Raw genomic sequence first — 17,080 nt, forward strand, 5'->3', positions numbered from 1 at the left:
AAAGGAGTCTGGATGGTATTCTGTTCGTGCCCATTCTACATACATGGCCAAACCATCTAAGCCTTCGCTTCTGGATTTGGTCGGCAATGGTTGGTTGCTGTTGGCATCTGGCGCGGATGGTATCATTAGTGATGCGGTCGCGAAGAGAGATGCCCAAGATCTGCCGCAGGCATCGCATTTGGAATACCTCAAGTTTGTTCAAATCTAACTTGAGACAAATCCATGTTTCCGATCCGTAAAGAAGAATGGGCAGAATCAAAGTCCGGAAGAGTCGGATTTTAGTCTTTGTGGAAATGTTGGTCCTCTTCCACAGACACCATTTGAGCGAGGCGAACGCAGTGGCCGCCTGTCCAATTCTGCTGTGGATTTCCATGGTGGATGCAACTTTCTTCTCCTGGACCAGCGACCCAAGGTATTTAAAGTCCTGCACTTGCTCGATCTGGACGCCTTCGAGATAGATGGTGGCTTGCGACCCATCTGTTGTCAGGGCCTTTGTCTTACCAGCATTGATCTTCAAACCGTATGGCCGGGCAATGCGGGCAATGTCGTAGAGGATGTCCGTGGCTTCAGCGTCGTTACTGGCAAGGATAGCACTATCATCAGCAAACATCAGGTCAGTCACATAGTGATCCTTGTCATATTGTATGCCCTGTCTGTTTCTGAATGCTTGCCTCATAATGGCGTCGACCACGATGTTGAAAAGCAACGGGGAGGCTACATCCCCTTGGCGGACTCCAGTTTGGATGGTAAATTCCTCAGATAAATCGTTCTGGATGCGCACCTGGCTGGTTAAACCGTTGTATGCAGTTTGGAGGAGTGTGATGACTTTTCGAGGTACATGTTCAACCTCTAGTAGTTTCCATAAGGCAGGCCGGTGGACACAGTCGAAAGCAGACTTAAAGTCAATGAAAACAATGACGGTTCGCTGTCCACACCGGATCCTCTCCTCCATAAGCTGACGAATGGCAAAGATTTGATCACAGCATCCTCGCCCGGGTCTAAATCCTGCCTGTTCTTCTCGACTGGTTTGCTCGCGATGTTTTTGCAGTCTTGACTGGATGATCTTCATAAAGACCTTTCCGATGATGGAAAGGAGGCTGATGCCACGGTAGTTCTTGCAGTCCCGGTTATCACCTTTCTTGTGGATCGGTACGATAATGGCTTTCCTCCATGTTAGCGGAATTTGTTCAGTGCACCAGATGGTTTTGAGGAGCGAGTGTAGTCGGCGAAGGAGTACATCTCCCCCGGCTTTGATCGCTTCTATGGTGACTTGGTCCACTCCTGGTGCCCTGCCATTCTTCAGGGATTGCATGGCTGCTTTCACTTCTTCTACTGTAGGCTCAACATCGACCATGGAGACCTCAGGGGGGTCGATCAAGAGTGCTGTTGCTGGCGGTCCCTGAGGTGGGTCGTAATTATACAAAGCTTTGAAGAATTCACTCCACCGTTGCAGGCGTTCGGATGGTGATTGCACGAAGGTCCCATCAGCATTCTTGATGTTGTCACTAATCAATTTGGTCTTTCCACTCAGACATCTGAGGGTGCGGTAGAGAGTGCGGTACTCGTTCTTGGATGCCGCCACTTCAAGATCGTCTGCCACTTGGTTCCAGTATGCTTCTCTTTCTGCTGTCATTCTTTGTCAGACTTCTCGGTTTAGCTGCCGGTACCGTTCAAAGTCGACCAACTTTGCCTGTTTCCGTTTGTCCACGAGGTCGAGGCACTCGTCTGATATCCATTGTTGCGTTCGACGTCGGGCAGGTGGACATAGGGGCTTGGCACATTCCAGGATGGCATCAGAGTTCTGCTTTTCTTCTTCATTTATATCCTCGGGCACGGCCAGCATCTCGAAGCGGTTGGATAGGGCGATCTGATATGCCTGTTTGTTGGCAGCATTAAGGGCAGCATACGCCCTTAATGCATTAGAGTCCTAACTATATCATACACCATCAGGCATCTCTCATATTGTGGAGATATACTTCACAACTGTTTTGTCATCATTACATCACTTGGGTACCTACCCACCCACCGAAGAAGGGCCAAGTTTCCAAGTTTCCGGAGTTTCCAAGAATAGGTAACAACAGCCTTCTCCACTGGGGAAGCATTGCCTATTTGAGGAGCTTATGAGTTTTTGAGTGGTGTGAGTTGAAGGAGTTACTGTCCCTTTCATTCTTCTACACCATTTCTTTTCCTCTTCCACTCCTAGTATTACTTTCCCTCTACCTTTTTGCTTTTCTAAGTCTAATAGGGACAACTGGATAGTCGAGTTATTATCCCACACAAATACAAAATAGCCCTGAAATGGTGCTGTCTGGGTGGTGGTATCCACTGAGAATAAGTAAGTCTTCTCCTTCAGGTGAAGCGTTACTTATTCGAAGTAGTGCAATTCATGGCAACTCATCGTGAAGGTTAGGTTTTTAGTAGCATTAGCAACTAAGGCCATATTGCTCCGGGGATATGCGGTGGTCATTTCCTGACTTTTCCGCATCCTCCGTATTTGGTGGGCACGGGCTCGAACCCCGGTCTAATCAAGAAGCGTGTGCTACGCACTGCTGCTCCTGCCCACTTGGCTACGGAGGCGCCCTTGTCGTGAAGGTATTCACAATATGAGATGTAACTTAAACGATGCCGCTATTGCAAATTTGCTAACCTATAATTGGCTGTGTATAAATGATGCAAGTGCACTAAAATATACACAGTCTAACTCTTTTGCAGCTTGAGGCATAAGCCCTTAATGCATTAGAGTTTCACGCTTGTACTCATTGAGATCCTGAGCCAAGTCATAGTTTTGATAGCATATTATGCATGGATACTGTCATTTCTTGCAAAACTTGTAGCACTGCATGTGCAATTTGCAACAAAGCACAACAGAGTAACATGATCCAACATGATAGTATGATTGTAACAATACAAATACTTGTATTGTTGATTCTGGGCATAGCACTTAGGTGGCTTTTGGCTAACCATTGCCACAGTTGTGTTAAAAGGCTATGCAGGTCATTACCTCATGCTTCGTCAGGGTCAACATTGTAGCTGTCTTGACACATCGTCTTCCATATTTCAATTGTTTTGTGAACATTCAAGTATGAGCTCTTCATTGTCATCATAGATCTTGATATTTCATCTCTGACAATATCACTGTTTCCTCATTGCAAAATGGAATGTGCAGCATTATCATCTCATGCCTGTACTCGTTTAGAACCCGAGACAAGTCATAGGTTTCCACGTGTTTCAACTCCGCTAACCGTTCGTAATTTTCCCGCCTTTGTGATACGATATACCGTACTAGATAGCGTTAGTTGAACTTCGTTAGCAGTTAAATTGTACGTTTAAATAAATACATATAACGACTTAGATTACAAACGTAATATAATTAATTTTATTTAACATAATTAATTATACATATAACCACTTAGGTTACGTAACATAAATAATTAGTAAAAACAAATAATTAATACATAACTTGATACGAAAGTTATATAAAGGGATTTCGCAGATAACACTCGTTACTGAAACGTAAATATTTCGTAGATAACACTCGTTACTGAAACGTAAATATTCCGTAGATAACACTCGTTACTGAAACATAACTATAGCGTTATAACTGTGTTTGGATACAAGTTTAGGATTTAATTTTGTACAGAAATTGAAATTTTATTGAAAGTAAATCTAAATCATGACTCAAACCAGAGCAGCAAAGCAAAGGGCTCAAGCTAATGGGAATGCTGTGGACCAGGGGAGAACTGAGGGGGGCAGTTGTCCTCTGAATCACAGCCTTGTAACATGCACTATTTGCTTGATGTTTGCGGAGCAGTCAAGTATGGGACATGATACTGCCATGGGGGATGTCTTTGTGTGTGTGTGATGCAAGGAGTGTAAGGAGATAAGGCGACAACTCAGCGTTGTTATGGGCCTATATGAGAGCTTGAAGGATAGGGTGGATGCCCTCGAAGGATTACAAGTGAGGGGCCCATCAAGCTCTCAGCTGCCCACACCAATGCCAGAGCTTGCACTTGGTCATCGCGGAACACAGCGGCAACCCCCAAGGCAGAATGCGCTGGTCCCAAAGGAACTAGTAGTTGTTGGTGACTCTATTGTCAGTGAAACGGGAAACATGCTTTGTAAAAAGGATAGGTGGAATAGGACCAGGGTATGGCTGCCAGGGGCAAAAGTTGATGACGTTGTAGAGCGGATATCATCTTTTAAGGGCACAAAAGGTGATATAGTTGTACACGTTGGCACTAATGACATTAAGAGTAGGAGACCGGCGGAATTACTTGACAAGTACAGGTCACTGATGAAAAAAAGCCGTGAATTAGGGTTGAAATTGAAAGTGTCTGCAATTCTGCCCAGACACGATAGGAGGGAGTATATGATGAGAGCCCTGTCAATCAATTCGGCCCTGGAAAGATTGTGCAGGGCTCAAGGGGTAGAATTTTTTTCAGCCTGGTCTGTACTTGTTAACAGGAGAGACTGCTTCTACAGGGATGGGATACACTTAAATAGAAAGGGTGCAAGAATGTTTGCTGATGCTATCGAGGCAATGTTAGGTGGGTCGGAAAACTGCTAGATTGGGGGGATACAAGGACTAATAGATTAACAGTAGCCACTGGCAGAGGTGAAAGTGATTCTTGCACTGCTTCTATTGGAATGAGCCGCAGCCTGGAAAATAAGATGCAGGATATTTCAGAGACTGCTGGGAATCATTGGGGTACAAGTAAACACATGGGTTGTGTTAGGGTAGCTAAGAAAAAGAACAGGTGCATGTATACTTGTGTGTACACCAATGCTAGGAGTTTAGTAAATAAATTTGATGAATTTGAGGTATTGCTCAAAACATCAAAGGCAGATATTGTGGGGATTTCAGAGACGTGGTGTCACACAGATATAAGAAATGCAGAACTGGAATTTGGGGAGTACAATGTCTACAGAAAGGATAGACAGGATAGGAAGGGAGGAGGGGTTATGCTATTAGTTAAAAAACACATAAAATCCAAGGAAGTGAAGCCAGTCGACATTGCTGGACAGTGCAGTGTCGAGTCAGTTTGGTGTGACATAAGCATTGGGAGATCAAAATTGAGAGTAGGAGTGTGCTATAGGCCTAATGACTCTGATGAGTATAATAAGAAACTGTTCGGAGAAATAGAGTGGGCCAGTAAATCAGAGAGTCTTATAATGGGGGATTTTAATTTCCCAGATATTGACTGGAATTTGGGGGCTGGTCACTCACACAGTAGCAAGGCTTTTGTGGATTTATTGGATGATTGTTTTCTACATCAGCATGTTCGGGAGGCAACTAGAGGGAGTAATACTCTTGATTTGATTATCAGTAGTGATTCTTCATGCATTAAGAATCTGCAGATAAATGAACCACTTGGTGGCAGTGATCACAGTGTGCTGAAGTGGGAGTTACTCAAAGAGGTAACTACCATTAGGGGTAAAGGGAAGGGGTATTGCTTTCGTAAAGGCGACTACAATGGACTGAGACAGTATTTAAATTCTATACAGTGGGATCAACTGATGATATTGCCAACAGCAAATTCAAAATGGGAAGCATTCAAAGAACTTATTGTGGAAGCTACTAGGCTTTACATACCAACTAAGAAATATTGTTCAAGGTTTAGGCCTAAATGGTTGTCAGATGAACTAATAAGGCATATGGCAGAGAAGAAAAATGCATGGGATACATACAAATTAACACGTGACACGGACGCCTATGATAGATACAAGTTGATCTGTAACCAAGTTACAAAGGAGGTTAGGCAGGCGAAGGCAGATTACGAGAGATCCTTGGCAAGGGATGCGAAGAAAAACAGCAAAGAGTTCTTTACTTATGTAAACTCTAGAAGGAAGGGGATGAATCAGATTGGTCCACTTGAGATCGATGGGTCAACTGTTGATGACCCTGCTCGGGTAGCTAACAAACTAAATGAATATTTTGCATCGACATTCACACATGAGGAGTTATTCAGCGAGGGGAATGCCAGAGGTGTATTCAACTCTAGCAGTAAGCTAGAGAATCTTGTAATAACTGAGAGCAAAGTGGAGGAGAAATTGTTGAAGATAAACAAAAGAAAGGCACCTGGGGTGGATGGGATCTATCCAGTTATATTAAAGGAGGCAGCAAAGGAGGTAAGCAAACCCTTAGCCATAATTATGAGAGCTTCCTTGGACTCAGGGGAGGTACCCATTGACTGGAGATGTGCAAATGTGACCCCAATTCACAAAGGGGGATCAAAGGCTGACACAAGTAATTATAGACCTGTGAGTTTAACTTCTGTTCCCGGAAAATTAATGGAGGCACTGGTGAAAGAAGCACTGCAGGATCATCTAGACAAGACTTCAGTTATAGCTAGGACACAGCATGGTTTTGTTAAGGGGAAGTCTTGCCTGACCAATTTGATTGGATACTATGATGCAGTCACAAAAGAACTGGATGCAGGGAATAACTTTGATATTATGTACTTGGATCTTAGAAAGGCTTTTGATACTGTTGCACATGGAAGACTGCTGCACAAATTGGAGCAGTGTGGCATTGGAGGCAAGTTGCTGCTATGGATAAAGGGGTGGTTGAGGGGGAGAAGACAGAGGGTGGTAATCAATGGACACTGCTCATCGTGGACTAATGTTATTAGTGGAGTCCCTCAGGGTTCAGTATTGGGGCCTTTATTGTTTTCTGTATTTATAAATGATATTGATGATGGTATATCAGGCTTAATGTCCAAGTTTGCAGACGATACGAAGGTTGGCAGGGTTGTCAAGGACACTACTGACACTATGCTGCTGCAACAGGATTTGGAAAGGTTGAGCAGATGGGCTTCGAGGTGGCAAATGAAGTTTAACATTGACAAATGTAAAGTACTACATATGGGAAACAGCAACCCCAGAGCAACGTATCAACTCTGTGGTACTACACTGACAGTGGTAGAGAATGAAAGGGACCTGGGGGTGGTGGTGCAGGCAGATATGAAGTTCTCTGAGCAGTGCAGACGAGCTGCAAGAGTAGCTCATGGTGTATTGTCAATGATATATAGGAATTTTTCTAGCAGGGATAAGGAGGTGATTATTCCCTTGTATAAGGCAATGGTCAGGCCACACCTAGAGTACTGTATACAGGCCTGGAGGCCTCATTTCAGGAAGGATGTAGAGCTGCTGGAACGAGTACAGAGAAGGGCAACTAGATTGGTGAATGGGACAAAGGGGTTCTCTTACGAAGAAAGGCTTAAGTTTTGCAAATTACAGTGTCTGGAAACTAGGTACCAGCGGGGTGATCTGATAGAGGTGTACAAAGCCTTGAATGGTTTGAGCATGCTCAATGCTGATGGGATTCTTCCTCTAGCTCAGAAAAATCACCTGAGAGGGCATAAATTCAAATTGAGGAAAGACAGATGTAGGATAGATGTGCGGAAATTTGCCTTTAGCCAGCGGGTGGTTGGTGGGTGGAACAGACTTCCATCCCTTGTCGTGGAAGTTGATAGCCTAAATAAGTTTAAGGCTCAGCTGGACAGGTATTTCGAACGAACAGAGGGGTGAAGTGGAAGTGGTTATTTTTATTTATTTATGTTACTTTTTTTTTTTTTTTTTTTTTGGCTGATGCTGCATAAGCTTGCTTTCTTGCATCAAATGCCTCTACTAATGCTAATGCTAATAGTTTTGATAGCATATTATGCATGGATACTGTAGTTTCTTACAAACCTTGTAGCGCTAACAAACCATGTGCAATTTGCGACAAAGTTCGACAGAGTAACATGATTCAACATGATAGTATGATTGTAACAAAACAAATACTTGTATTGTTGCAATCATACTATTCAACAAATGACTACAATCAAATGGGTAATTAGGCTATTGGTCTAATCTCTTCCAAACATTGATTCAGTAGCGTAAGCAGTGGTATCCTATTTATCACTAACATTGATTTGGTAGAGTAAGTAGTAGGCATGAGCATAAATTACATTGTTCATGATTTGGGTTCTAGCTGTTCAAAATTTAGTAGGTGTCATCAAATATGTTTACACATAAAACATCTTCAATGAGATCTTCCACAAGCTGCCTGTAGTTGCCGACTTTAACATTTTCTAGAAAACCAGTTGAAACATTTCAAAAGGTTTTCCACACTGATTTCTCACTATCACTATGGACACATTCGAACTGTTCATCTTTGAAAAGTTGGCTTATTTGTGGACCACTGAAAATGCCTGCCTTAATATTCTCTGTACTAAGGCTTGGCAATTTCTCTTACAAGTATGTGAATGTAGGACCATTCACTTCCAAAACCTTCACGAACATTTTCATGACCCCGAGGTTGATGTGGAGTGGTGAAAGCAAAACTTTATTTGGATCTACCAGAGGTTCAAGTGCTACATTCTTCATTCTAGGTGTTAATGATTTTTATTGAGGCCAACTCCTCTTCTCATAGTGCATATCCTTGGCACGACTATCCCACTTGCAGAGAAAGCAACAATACTTAGTGTAACCCTTTAGTAGTCCTAATAAAATGGAAATTACCGTTAAATCAACACATATCTGCCACTTCAACTTTCTGATAGTGTACACCTAAGAAGATGATCTCCATGTTTGCGTATGTTTCTTTTTTTGATAGTATGAACCAGAGCTGTAATGCTCAATACATTCTACATTGATATCAATATTTGTAAAAGAATAAGAGAGGTTTACCTCAATATGATATGTAGAACACTTCCATATGATACTCTCCAGAATTTAAAACGAAAAAAATCGAAAATCTTACATTACAGTAAAAAATAATTAAAAATCAATGGAACACAATTAAAAATCAATTTAGCACAATTAAAATTAAGTAAAAAATTAATTAAAAGAATGTAACGAAAAAATTGCAAAATGACTTTCCTTCCTCAATTTAACACAATTAAAGATTAAGTAAAAAATTAATAAAAAGAATTTAACGAAAAAATTGCAAAACGATTTCCTTCCTTGAATGATTTTTCTTCATTGAGGAAAGAAAATCGTTTTGTAATTTTTTCATTAAATTCTTTTAATTAATTTTTTACTTAATTTTTAATTGTGTTAAATTGATTTTTAATTATTTTTTTATTGTAATGTAATATTTTCGATTTTTTTTCTGGAGAGTATCATACGGAAGTGTTCTACGTATCATATTGAGGTAAACTTCTCTTATTCTTTTACAAATGTTTCTTTTTTGTAGATGTCATATGCAAGAGGTATTGAAGGCAGCATATTTCCATTGTGTAGTAATGCAGCCCTAAGGTTTACCTTAGAAGCGTCTATAAATAGTCCCCATTCTTCAGGTGGTGCCTCCGTAGCCAGGTAGGCAGGAGTAGCAGCGCATAGCACATGCTTCTTGATTAGACCGGGATTCGAGCCCATGACCACCAAATACGGAGGATGCGGAAAGGTCAGGGAATGACCACCACATAACCCTGGAGCAATATGGCCTTAGTTGCTAATGCTCCTAAAAAAAAAAAAACAAATAAAATAACAAACCATTCTTCAGGAACATGCCTCATGTTCATTGCTGCCATTAGACCATCAAAATCCTTACAACAGTGAGTTCACCTTCTGTTTGATAGAATTTATCATAGTCTTTATTTCAAGTACGAAATTATCACTTTCACAGAATGATCTAGAAGATTCCACTGTTGTAGCCTCGAGGCCAAAAGCTCTGCCTTATTCTTCGGCAGTTCAAGATCATCCCTGATGCGGTCTTAAGCTCACTTTCTGTGATCTTATGTGGTTCTGAAGAAAAAAGGTTTGGACAAAATGGTGGATCCCTTGATACACACAGCTGCTGTACTTCTTTGTGTATATCAACTTGATGTTCATAAGTATTTTCATCTTCATCAGAGTGTACAGAAAAACGGTTGGGTGGTTCAGGAATAGATAGTACTTCATCATGAGGCACGAGACGAATTGCAGTTATATATATTTGGGTACGTCACTGTCCACTTTTTCTTCATTGTCATCCCTTTTCTAATAGGAGGCACCATATAGAAGTAACAGTCTGTGGCGTGATTTGTTAGCCCCCCCTCCATATCATGGACACTGTAAAAGGCACAAAACATTCCTTTCAATTCGCCCACTCATTGAGTTTTGATGAACAGGTAGGGCATCATGTGTGGAGCCCATTTCTTGTCCTAGTAGCCTATTTTACACCCAAAGTACAAGACGAAGCCTTTTTTATGGCTCAAGTTAAGGGACGCTTTATTGAAGTTAATGTGACTTCTCCATATGCGTAACAGAAGTCATCCGGACTATTCACACAATTACGGGGCATATTAATCTTACACAACACAAATACTGTGCAAAAAGTAGGAATCTCACAAAGAACAACTGTTAACCAAGAACAAATCACCAGAACAAACCCAGTACCTAACAATAATCAAGGATTATTGCAATAGAGTTGAAGACTCATTTGAAGCAACAACTTATCACGTGATGCAGAGCGAGGTAACAGTTGCTGATCACGTGATAAGAGTGTGGTGGTACTGAAACTGCGGTGTTGTCATGCATTTTGCCGAGAGCCGTAGTTGATAATGTAGAGTAACTCACTAATATGAGGCCCCCAAATGTAATCCGAAAACAAGAGCCAATTGAAAATTTTAATGTGATTTTCGTGTTCAGCAGCATAAAATTAATCAAAATTGGGTATTTTCGTTTTCGTAACATTTTATGTGTTGACCAGTGTAATCAATGAACACTGCTCTTCATGGACTAATGCTATTAGTGGAGTTCCCCAGAGTTTGGTGTTGGTCCCATTGTTGTTTTCTTTAATTATCAATGATATAGATAAAGGTATATCAGGCTTAACATCCAAGTTTGCAAATGATTCAAAGGTTGGCAGGGTTGCTAACTGCAGCAATGACAGTAAACTACTGCAACAAGATCTAGAAAAGTTAGGCAGACAGTGTAGAACAGGTGTGCGGAAATCTGCCTTTAGCCAGCAGGTGGTTGATTGGTGGAACAAACTTCCATCAGTCAGTCATCGTGGAAGTTGATAGGTTAAATAAATTTAAGGAAAAACTAGTCAAACTTTTTGGAGGGAATGGATGCTGTAAACGCTTGCTTCCTTGTATCATATGCCATCAATAATGCTATTGCATGTATATAAAATACGGCAGCTAGCATATTGAATGTGACTATCCAGGTGTGAACAAACACGACTCGAGAGATTCCAAGTAGTGTGTATGCCTCCGTAACCAGTGGGAAGGAGTAGCAGTGCGTAGCACACGCTTCTTGATTAGACCGGGGTTCGAGCCCGTCACCACCAAATACGGAGGATGCGGAAAGGTCAGGGAATGACCACCGCATATCCTGGAGCAATATGGCCTTAGTTGCTAATGCTCCTAAAAACCAAATAACTAACAAAAATAACAAATAACTGCTAATCTCAGTTGCCAAAATTATTCGCTGTATGATTCCTTTCGCCTCAAAGGTGGTACTTGTGCATATGTCCGTTCTGATATTTCCTGTCAGAGACTTGGCAATTTTGAAATCTCCTCTCTTTTGATCTTCTCTGGCTTAAAATCTCTCTACCTCATTGTGTCAAATTCAGCTGTTGTCTCTACCGTACTCCTAACTCCACAAATCACTTGAAGCTCTTTGACTTCCTCTCTTTGCAACTTGACTTTCTCCAGTCCAACTTTCCTAACAGTGAGGTAATTTTCCTTGGTGATTTTAATGTTCACAACTCCAGCTGGCTTCCGTTTTCTAGTTTTGATTTTTTTGATTTGGTAGTTGTTGGCGCATCGGCTTCTGTGGCCATATTGCACCTCCCAAGGTTTCTGCAGTACAGTACTTTGATCCAAGCCCGAGGCGGGAATCGAACCCGCGACCTTTGAGTTGCCGGGCAGGTACTTTACCCACTCGGCTAGCCCGGTCGGCACCCGTTTTCTAGTCACACCGACCCAGCAGGTCGAGATGCTGAGGGTTTTGCAATTACTAAAGACCTAGCACAGATTGCTTATTTACCTACAAGAATACCGAACAATCCTAACACTAACCATACAGCCAACACGTTTGATCTTTTTCTCAAAAACAACCCTTCTCAGTACACGGTCGAAGTGAGTGTTCCATTAGGCACCTCAGATCATAAATTGGTGATTGTCTCTTCTCCAATGGAGCATTTATCTCATGGGTATTCCAAACCTCGTGTTGTTTGGCATTACAAGAATGCAAAATGGGATGACCTGCAAGATTTCTTTTCTTTTTTTCCTTGGTCGGATTACTGTTTCAAAACTTCTGCTGTCAACATTTGCTCAGATCATGTCAGTGAAATTATTCTTGTAGGAATGGAGTCCTTCATTCCACACTCCGCTTTAAAATCTTGTCCTTTATCTAAACCTTAGTTTTCCAATAAATGTGCTAAGGCTGTTCAAGAGAAGAATGTTGCACATTGTAATTGGCTTGTTTCCAAATCTTCTGATGTCAACTTGGTTTTCTTCATAAACCTAGATTTTCCAATAAATGTGCTTAGGCTGTTTAAGATGAGAATATTGCATATCGCAAGTGACTCATATCCAAATCTCCTGGTTCATTTTCTGCCTACACCAAAGATCACAACAATTATGAAGCAGTTGTTTCATATGAAGCAATGCTTGATTGCCAACAGGCAATCAAGCATTGTGATCGTTGCCAAAGCTATTGGCTGCAACTTTTGTCCATCTCCATTCCCATCTCTATCACGACTAGATGGTTCTATTGCCACTTCAGCCAAAGCTAACCTGCTAGCATCCTGCTTTTCTTCTAACTGGTGTGTGTTGGTAAACCACCTACTACCATTCCCAATACACTCCATTCAATGCCTCCTGTGGTCTTCAGTCAAAAGGATATCAGAATGATTTTGAACAATTTTGGGCTAAGGTAAAGAAAGCCAACACGAGAACGTCAAGAAACATCAGATAACCTATGCAGAAAATTAGTTTCCCGACACCGGACTCTAGCCCTGCTCACTCAGTAAACAGACGGGAGGTGTTATCGGTCTGGAACTGAAATGAAGGAGGATGTATTGATTGACAAGTAGGCATGGCAAACGACGAAATGATTGGTGGTGGGCACGACAGACGACAAACTACTGTACAGTCATTGGCTGGCATTATAATGTGTATTTATGAGTAAAGAACGGTGCAGAATAGTTTTGTGATGAACGGTAAACAGGCAATAGTAGCGATGAATCTTTTAAAGATAGAAGAAATTTGTAAGGAAAATAAACCCATGATTCTAAAGAAAAAAGGTTAGGTTATCCCTCCATTTCGGGAGGGGTTCAAGCTCCCATGCGATTCAATTGGAGGTAACCTGACCTTTTTTCACCATTATGGAAAGCGTTCATTAGGGCAAGTTACCATTAGTGCTGAGTGCTACTAAAGTGATACTAAACCGATATTATCGTGTGTTGTCTTCGTGCACCAATCAGCACATCGTTTGCCATGCCTACCTGTCTATCAATATATCGTTCTTGACTTTGCCCCAGACCGATAATACCTAACGTCTGTTTACCAAGCGAGCAGCGCTGGAGTGCCGTATCGGGAAACTAATTTTCCACGTAAGTTATCCAACATTTCTCATTGTTCTCGCGCTGGCTTTCTTTACCTTTGCCCAATCTTGATACTAAGAAAGCTCCAGGTCCTGATGGTATTTCTCCACTTATTCTCAAAACTCATGCTCCTCAACTTAATCCTGTTTTGTGTCGCCTTTTTTTGCTTTCTTTTTCCAAAGGTGTTTTTCCTTTCTACTTAGAAATTTTCCCATATCTAGCCAGTTCCTAAAAAGGTTGACAAATTCTTTCCATCCAATTATCGTCCCATTGTACTTACTTCTATTATTGTAAAGTAATGGAGAAATCAATTAACCACCAACACTTAAACTATCTAAAAATCTTCCATCTGATTGCCAGTATGGATCCCGTCAGTATCAATCCACTGGTGATTTTCTGGCTTATATTATCCATCTGTGGACAAATTCAATAGAAAAGTTTTGTGAAACTAAACAGTTGCTCTTGACATTTCAAAAGCTTTTGATCGTGTTTGGAATAAAGGTCTTCCAAATAATCTTCCATCTTATGATTTGCCAACTGTTTTTGTAATTGGGTATCCAGTTTTCTCTCTGAACACTCACTGCAAGTGATGGTAGATGACTCTCTGTCCTCTTAACTTCTCCACTAATGCTGGTGTTTCCCACGATTCAGTTCTTTCTCCCATCGCAAGGGGGCTCACATCTGGTGAGTATGGGACTAGCACACACAGGGTCCTGAGCTGGATATCATCATTCTTCTCTTTCTTGGTGATTCCTCCCTCTCTCTCTCTCAGGGTAACTTGGAAATTTTTTTTTTTTTTTTTTGGTTGGTGCAGCATAAGCCTTAGGCTTCCTTGCACCATATAGCTAATAATAATAATAATTTTTTCCTCTTGTATATTAGAGACCTTCTTTCATTGACTGGAAATCCTATCCATAGTTTTGCTGATGATAGCACATTGCACTCTACCATGCGAAAACATCTGAAACTTCTCAAATATCCACTTCAAATTCCTTAAATGCTGATCCCCAGGTAATTCTCCAATGTGGGAAAGATAACTTAGTTGATTTCAATCCTTCTAAAACTCGGTCCTGTCTTATGATTTGCAAAAAGGATTCTTCTACTACTATGCTCATCTTCGATGACACTGATTTCTAGGCAAGATCATATACCTCTATTGGGGATTACCCTGACTTCTAATCTTTCTTGGCATAAGCACATTACAAATATTGATTTCTCTGCCTCTAAAAAACTGGGTTTTCTCTTTCACCACATCTGGGGAGGTTCCCCCAAAAACCTCTGTCTGGCTTCTTGATTCCATTCAAAAGATGGTAGTTAGGTTAATTAATGACTCATCTCTAATAGTTTCTCCACTCTCTGTCTCACAGACATTCTGCTTCTGCAGCATGTCTTCTCTATAGATACTTTCATGGGCACTGTTCTGAATTGGCTTCTATAATTTCCGCTCCGTCTTCCAAAGCAATCCAAACATATGCAGCAACCAATCAACATCCTTTTACTGTCCAACTTTTCTTAGCATTAGCATTAGTAGAGGCATACGATGCAAGAAAGCAAGCTTATTCAGCATATTCTTCTTCTTATTCTTCTTCTTCAGCTTATTCTTCTTCTTATTCAGAATTCAGCTTATTCTTCTTCCTTATTTATTCATTCAACATTTGTTTTCTGGAAAATCCTTCTTTCATACATATTTGCTGAAAATTATAATCTACAGAAATTCAAGTCTAATGCTAACAAGTATCTTTTTTCACCTCAACCTTCAGTCCATGCACAATACTAAGTACTATAGGTTCTAATACCTCTCACGTTTGGGGGTTTTTATATAAAAAATAAATAAATAATAAACCGTTGTGTCCTCAACCACCCCTTTATCTTAAAGGGGTGGTTGAGGGGGATTTATGAAGGTTGTTTATGATTTATGTTTATGACTGTCAATTAATTTATGAAGGTTGTTTGTTTACACTGAAAATGCAAGAAACTTCAATTTTTAAAACATTGTTATACCCTCTTGCAACATCTGTCCTCAAACTGTTTGATTGCCTTCATTTAAGGATTTCTTTGGTTGTCTGCTGAGCCACTCAAGCACCTTAAACAGTAGCAAGTTGTTGTTGTGTGCTGTGTGGATAGCTTGGTAAGAAGCTGAAGTGACTGATTTCCTGGACTATATATACAGTGATGACGATGAGGCATTGATTTATTAATTTAAGCCTGAAAGCAAATGGGATTATTCTGACAATGTATGAAGATGGGAACATCTCTCAATAGTGCTGCATACTATAATATGTTTAAGAGTCACCTGATGCCTGAGGTCCAAATGTCAAGGTTAATCTTGAAAGGGGTTGTTTAAAAAAATAAATTTTCTGTTTATACTTCTGGACGACCACACGATCAGATACGTTTACATGACAATATTTGTTCACAACTGCAAACCCCATTCAATATCTATATTTTGAAGTACGAAAACATTTCTCCTTAATACTTTAATTTAACTCCAGATACAGAAAAAAATAAATATTATATTTCTGCCCATACGGTGGCGTTTGGGAGAAAACAATTCCACTTTGGTGATGTCAAAAAACCAATAAAACGAAACTTTTTCTCTGACAGTAACTATGCATCAGTTTCGCGATTGATAACATATATTCTGCAAATGGAGAAGTCTATGCTTAAAAATAATGAAATGACAATATATCTTAATGAGGCATGAAAACCATTTAACTTTTCAGTTTTCATCCGAACCATGCTCGTATTACTTGCGATCTTTCGTAATCGATCCAAATGCACCACAAATAAACTCATTGGAAAACCAACCAACTACTTTTCTTCTTCCTTTTTTTTTTTTGGGTCTCATAAAATAAACACGATTTTTTTTTCACGTGCACGACAGGTATTTATCTAGTTAGAATACATATCCATAGTACATTATCACGCTCTAGAACAGTACTCACCTGGTATGAACAGAATCAAAATTAAAGTCATTCCACAATTTGCCAATTTACAATACACATTGAAATAACACCACTTTACTAATACACATATATAAATATATGCAATCAACACGGTAAATCAATAAAAGTTATGAGTAGTAACATTGAATACAACAAACATCGCAATGCACATTCAATGTACAAACTGAGACTCCGCGGAACTGTTTTCATTGCAAAAAAAAAAAAAAAAAAACTCTTCGGCAGGTCGTCAAAATACGCAAAATACGCTAAATCCGCCACATTAATTTTGTGCGTAAATGTGTAGCTAATCCAAGATATCTTGCGTTAAAATCCCATAGATAATGTATGAATAGAAGCAATTTACAAAATTACAAAGCAATATGCCTCTTTGTTTCTTTTCTTCTTTTTTTTTTACTTTATATTTTCAGCAGTGGCGTATCCAGGTATCATCGTAAGCGAGGTGGGGCATAGAGACCAAATCCTAATATCATCGTGGCATAGTGACCAGGCATTTTATTATTTTTTTAGAACGCCTCCTGCGTTCTTTTTTTTTATTTCAAATTTTTCGTTAAGGGGGACATATGCCCCATCGCCCACCCCTGAATACGCC

At 40.4% G+C, this 17,080-nt stretch overlaps 1 protein-coding gene across 1 annotated transcript in view; it reads right to left on the bottom strand.

The window, feature by feature from the left end:
• Positions 1-16,584, bottom strand: part of LOC150080674 (uncharacterized) — a 354,324-nt gene extending 337,740 nt beyond the window's left edge. The window contains exon 1 of the mRNA XM_090381399.1: positions 16,471-16,584. Within this exon, the coding sequence (XP_090237525.1) occupies positions 16,471-16,501 (31 nt within the window). The 5' untranslated portion in view covers positions 16,502-16,584. The remainder of the gene's footprint in view (positions 1-16,470) is intronic.
• Between the last annotated feature and the right edge of the window lie 496 nt (positions 16,585-17,080).

This window comes from Mastigoproctus giganteus, chromosome 9 (assembly GCF_048544385.1).
Source record: "Mastigoproctus giganteus isolate SK-2022 chromosome 9, ASM4854438v1, whole genome shotgun sequence".
Taxonomy (NCBI): Eukaryota; Metazoa; Arthropoda; class Arachnida; order Uropygi; family Thelyphonidae; genus Mastigoproctus; species Mastigoproctus giganteus.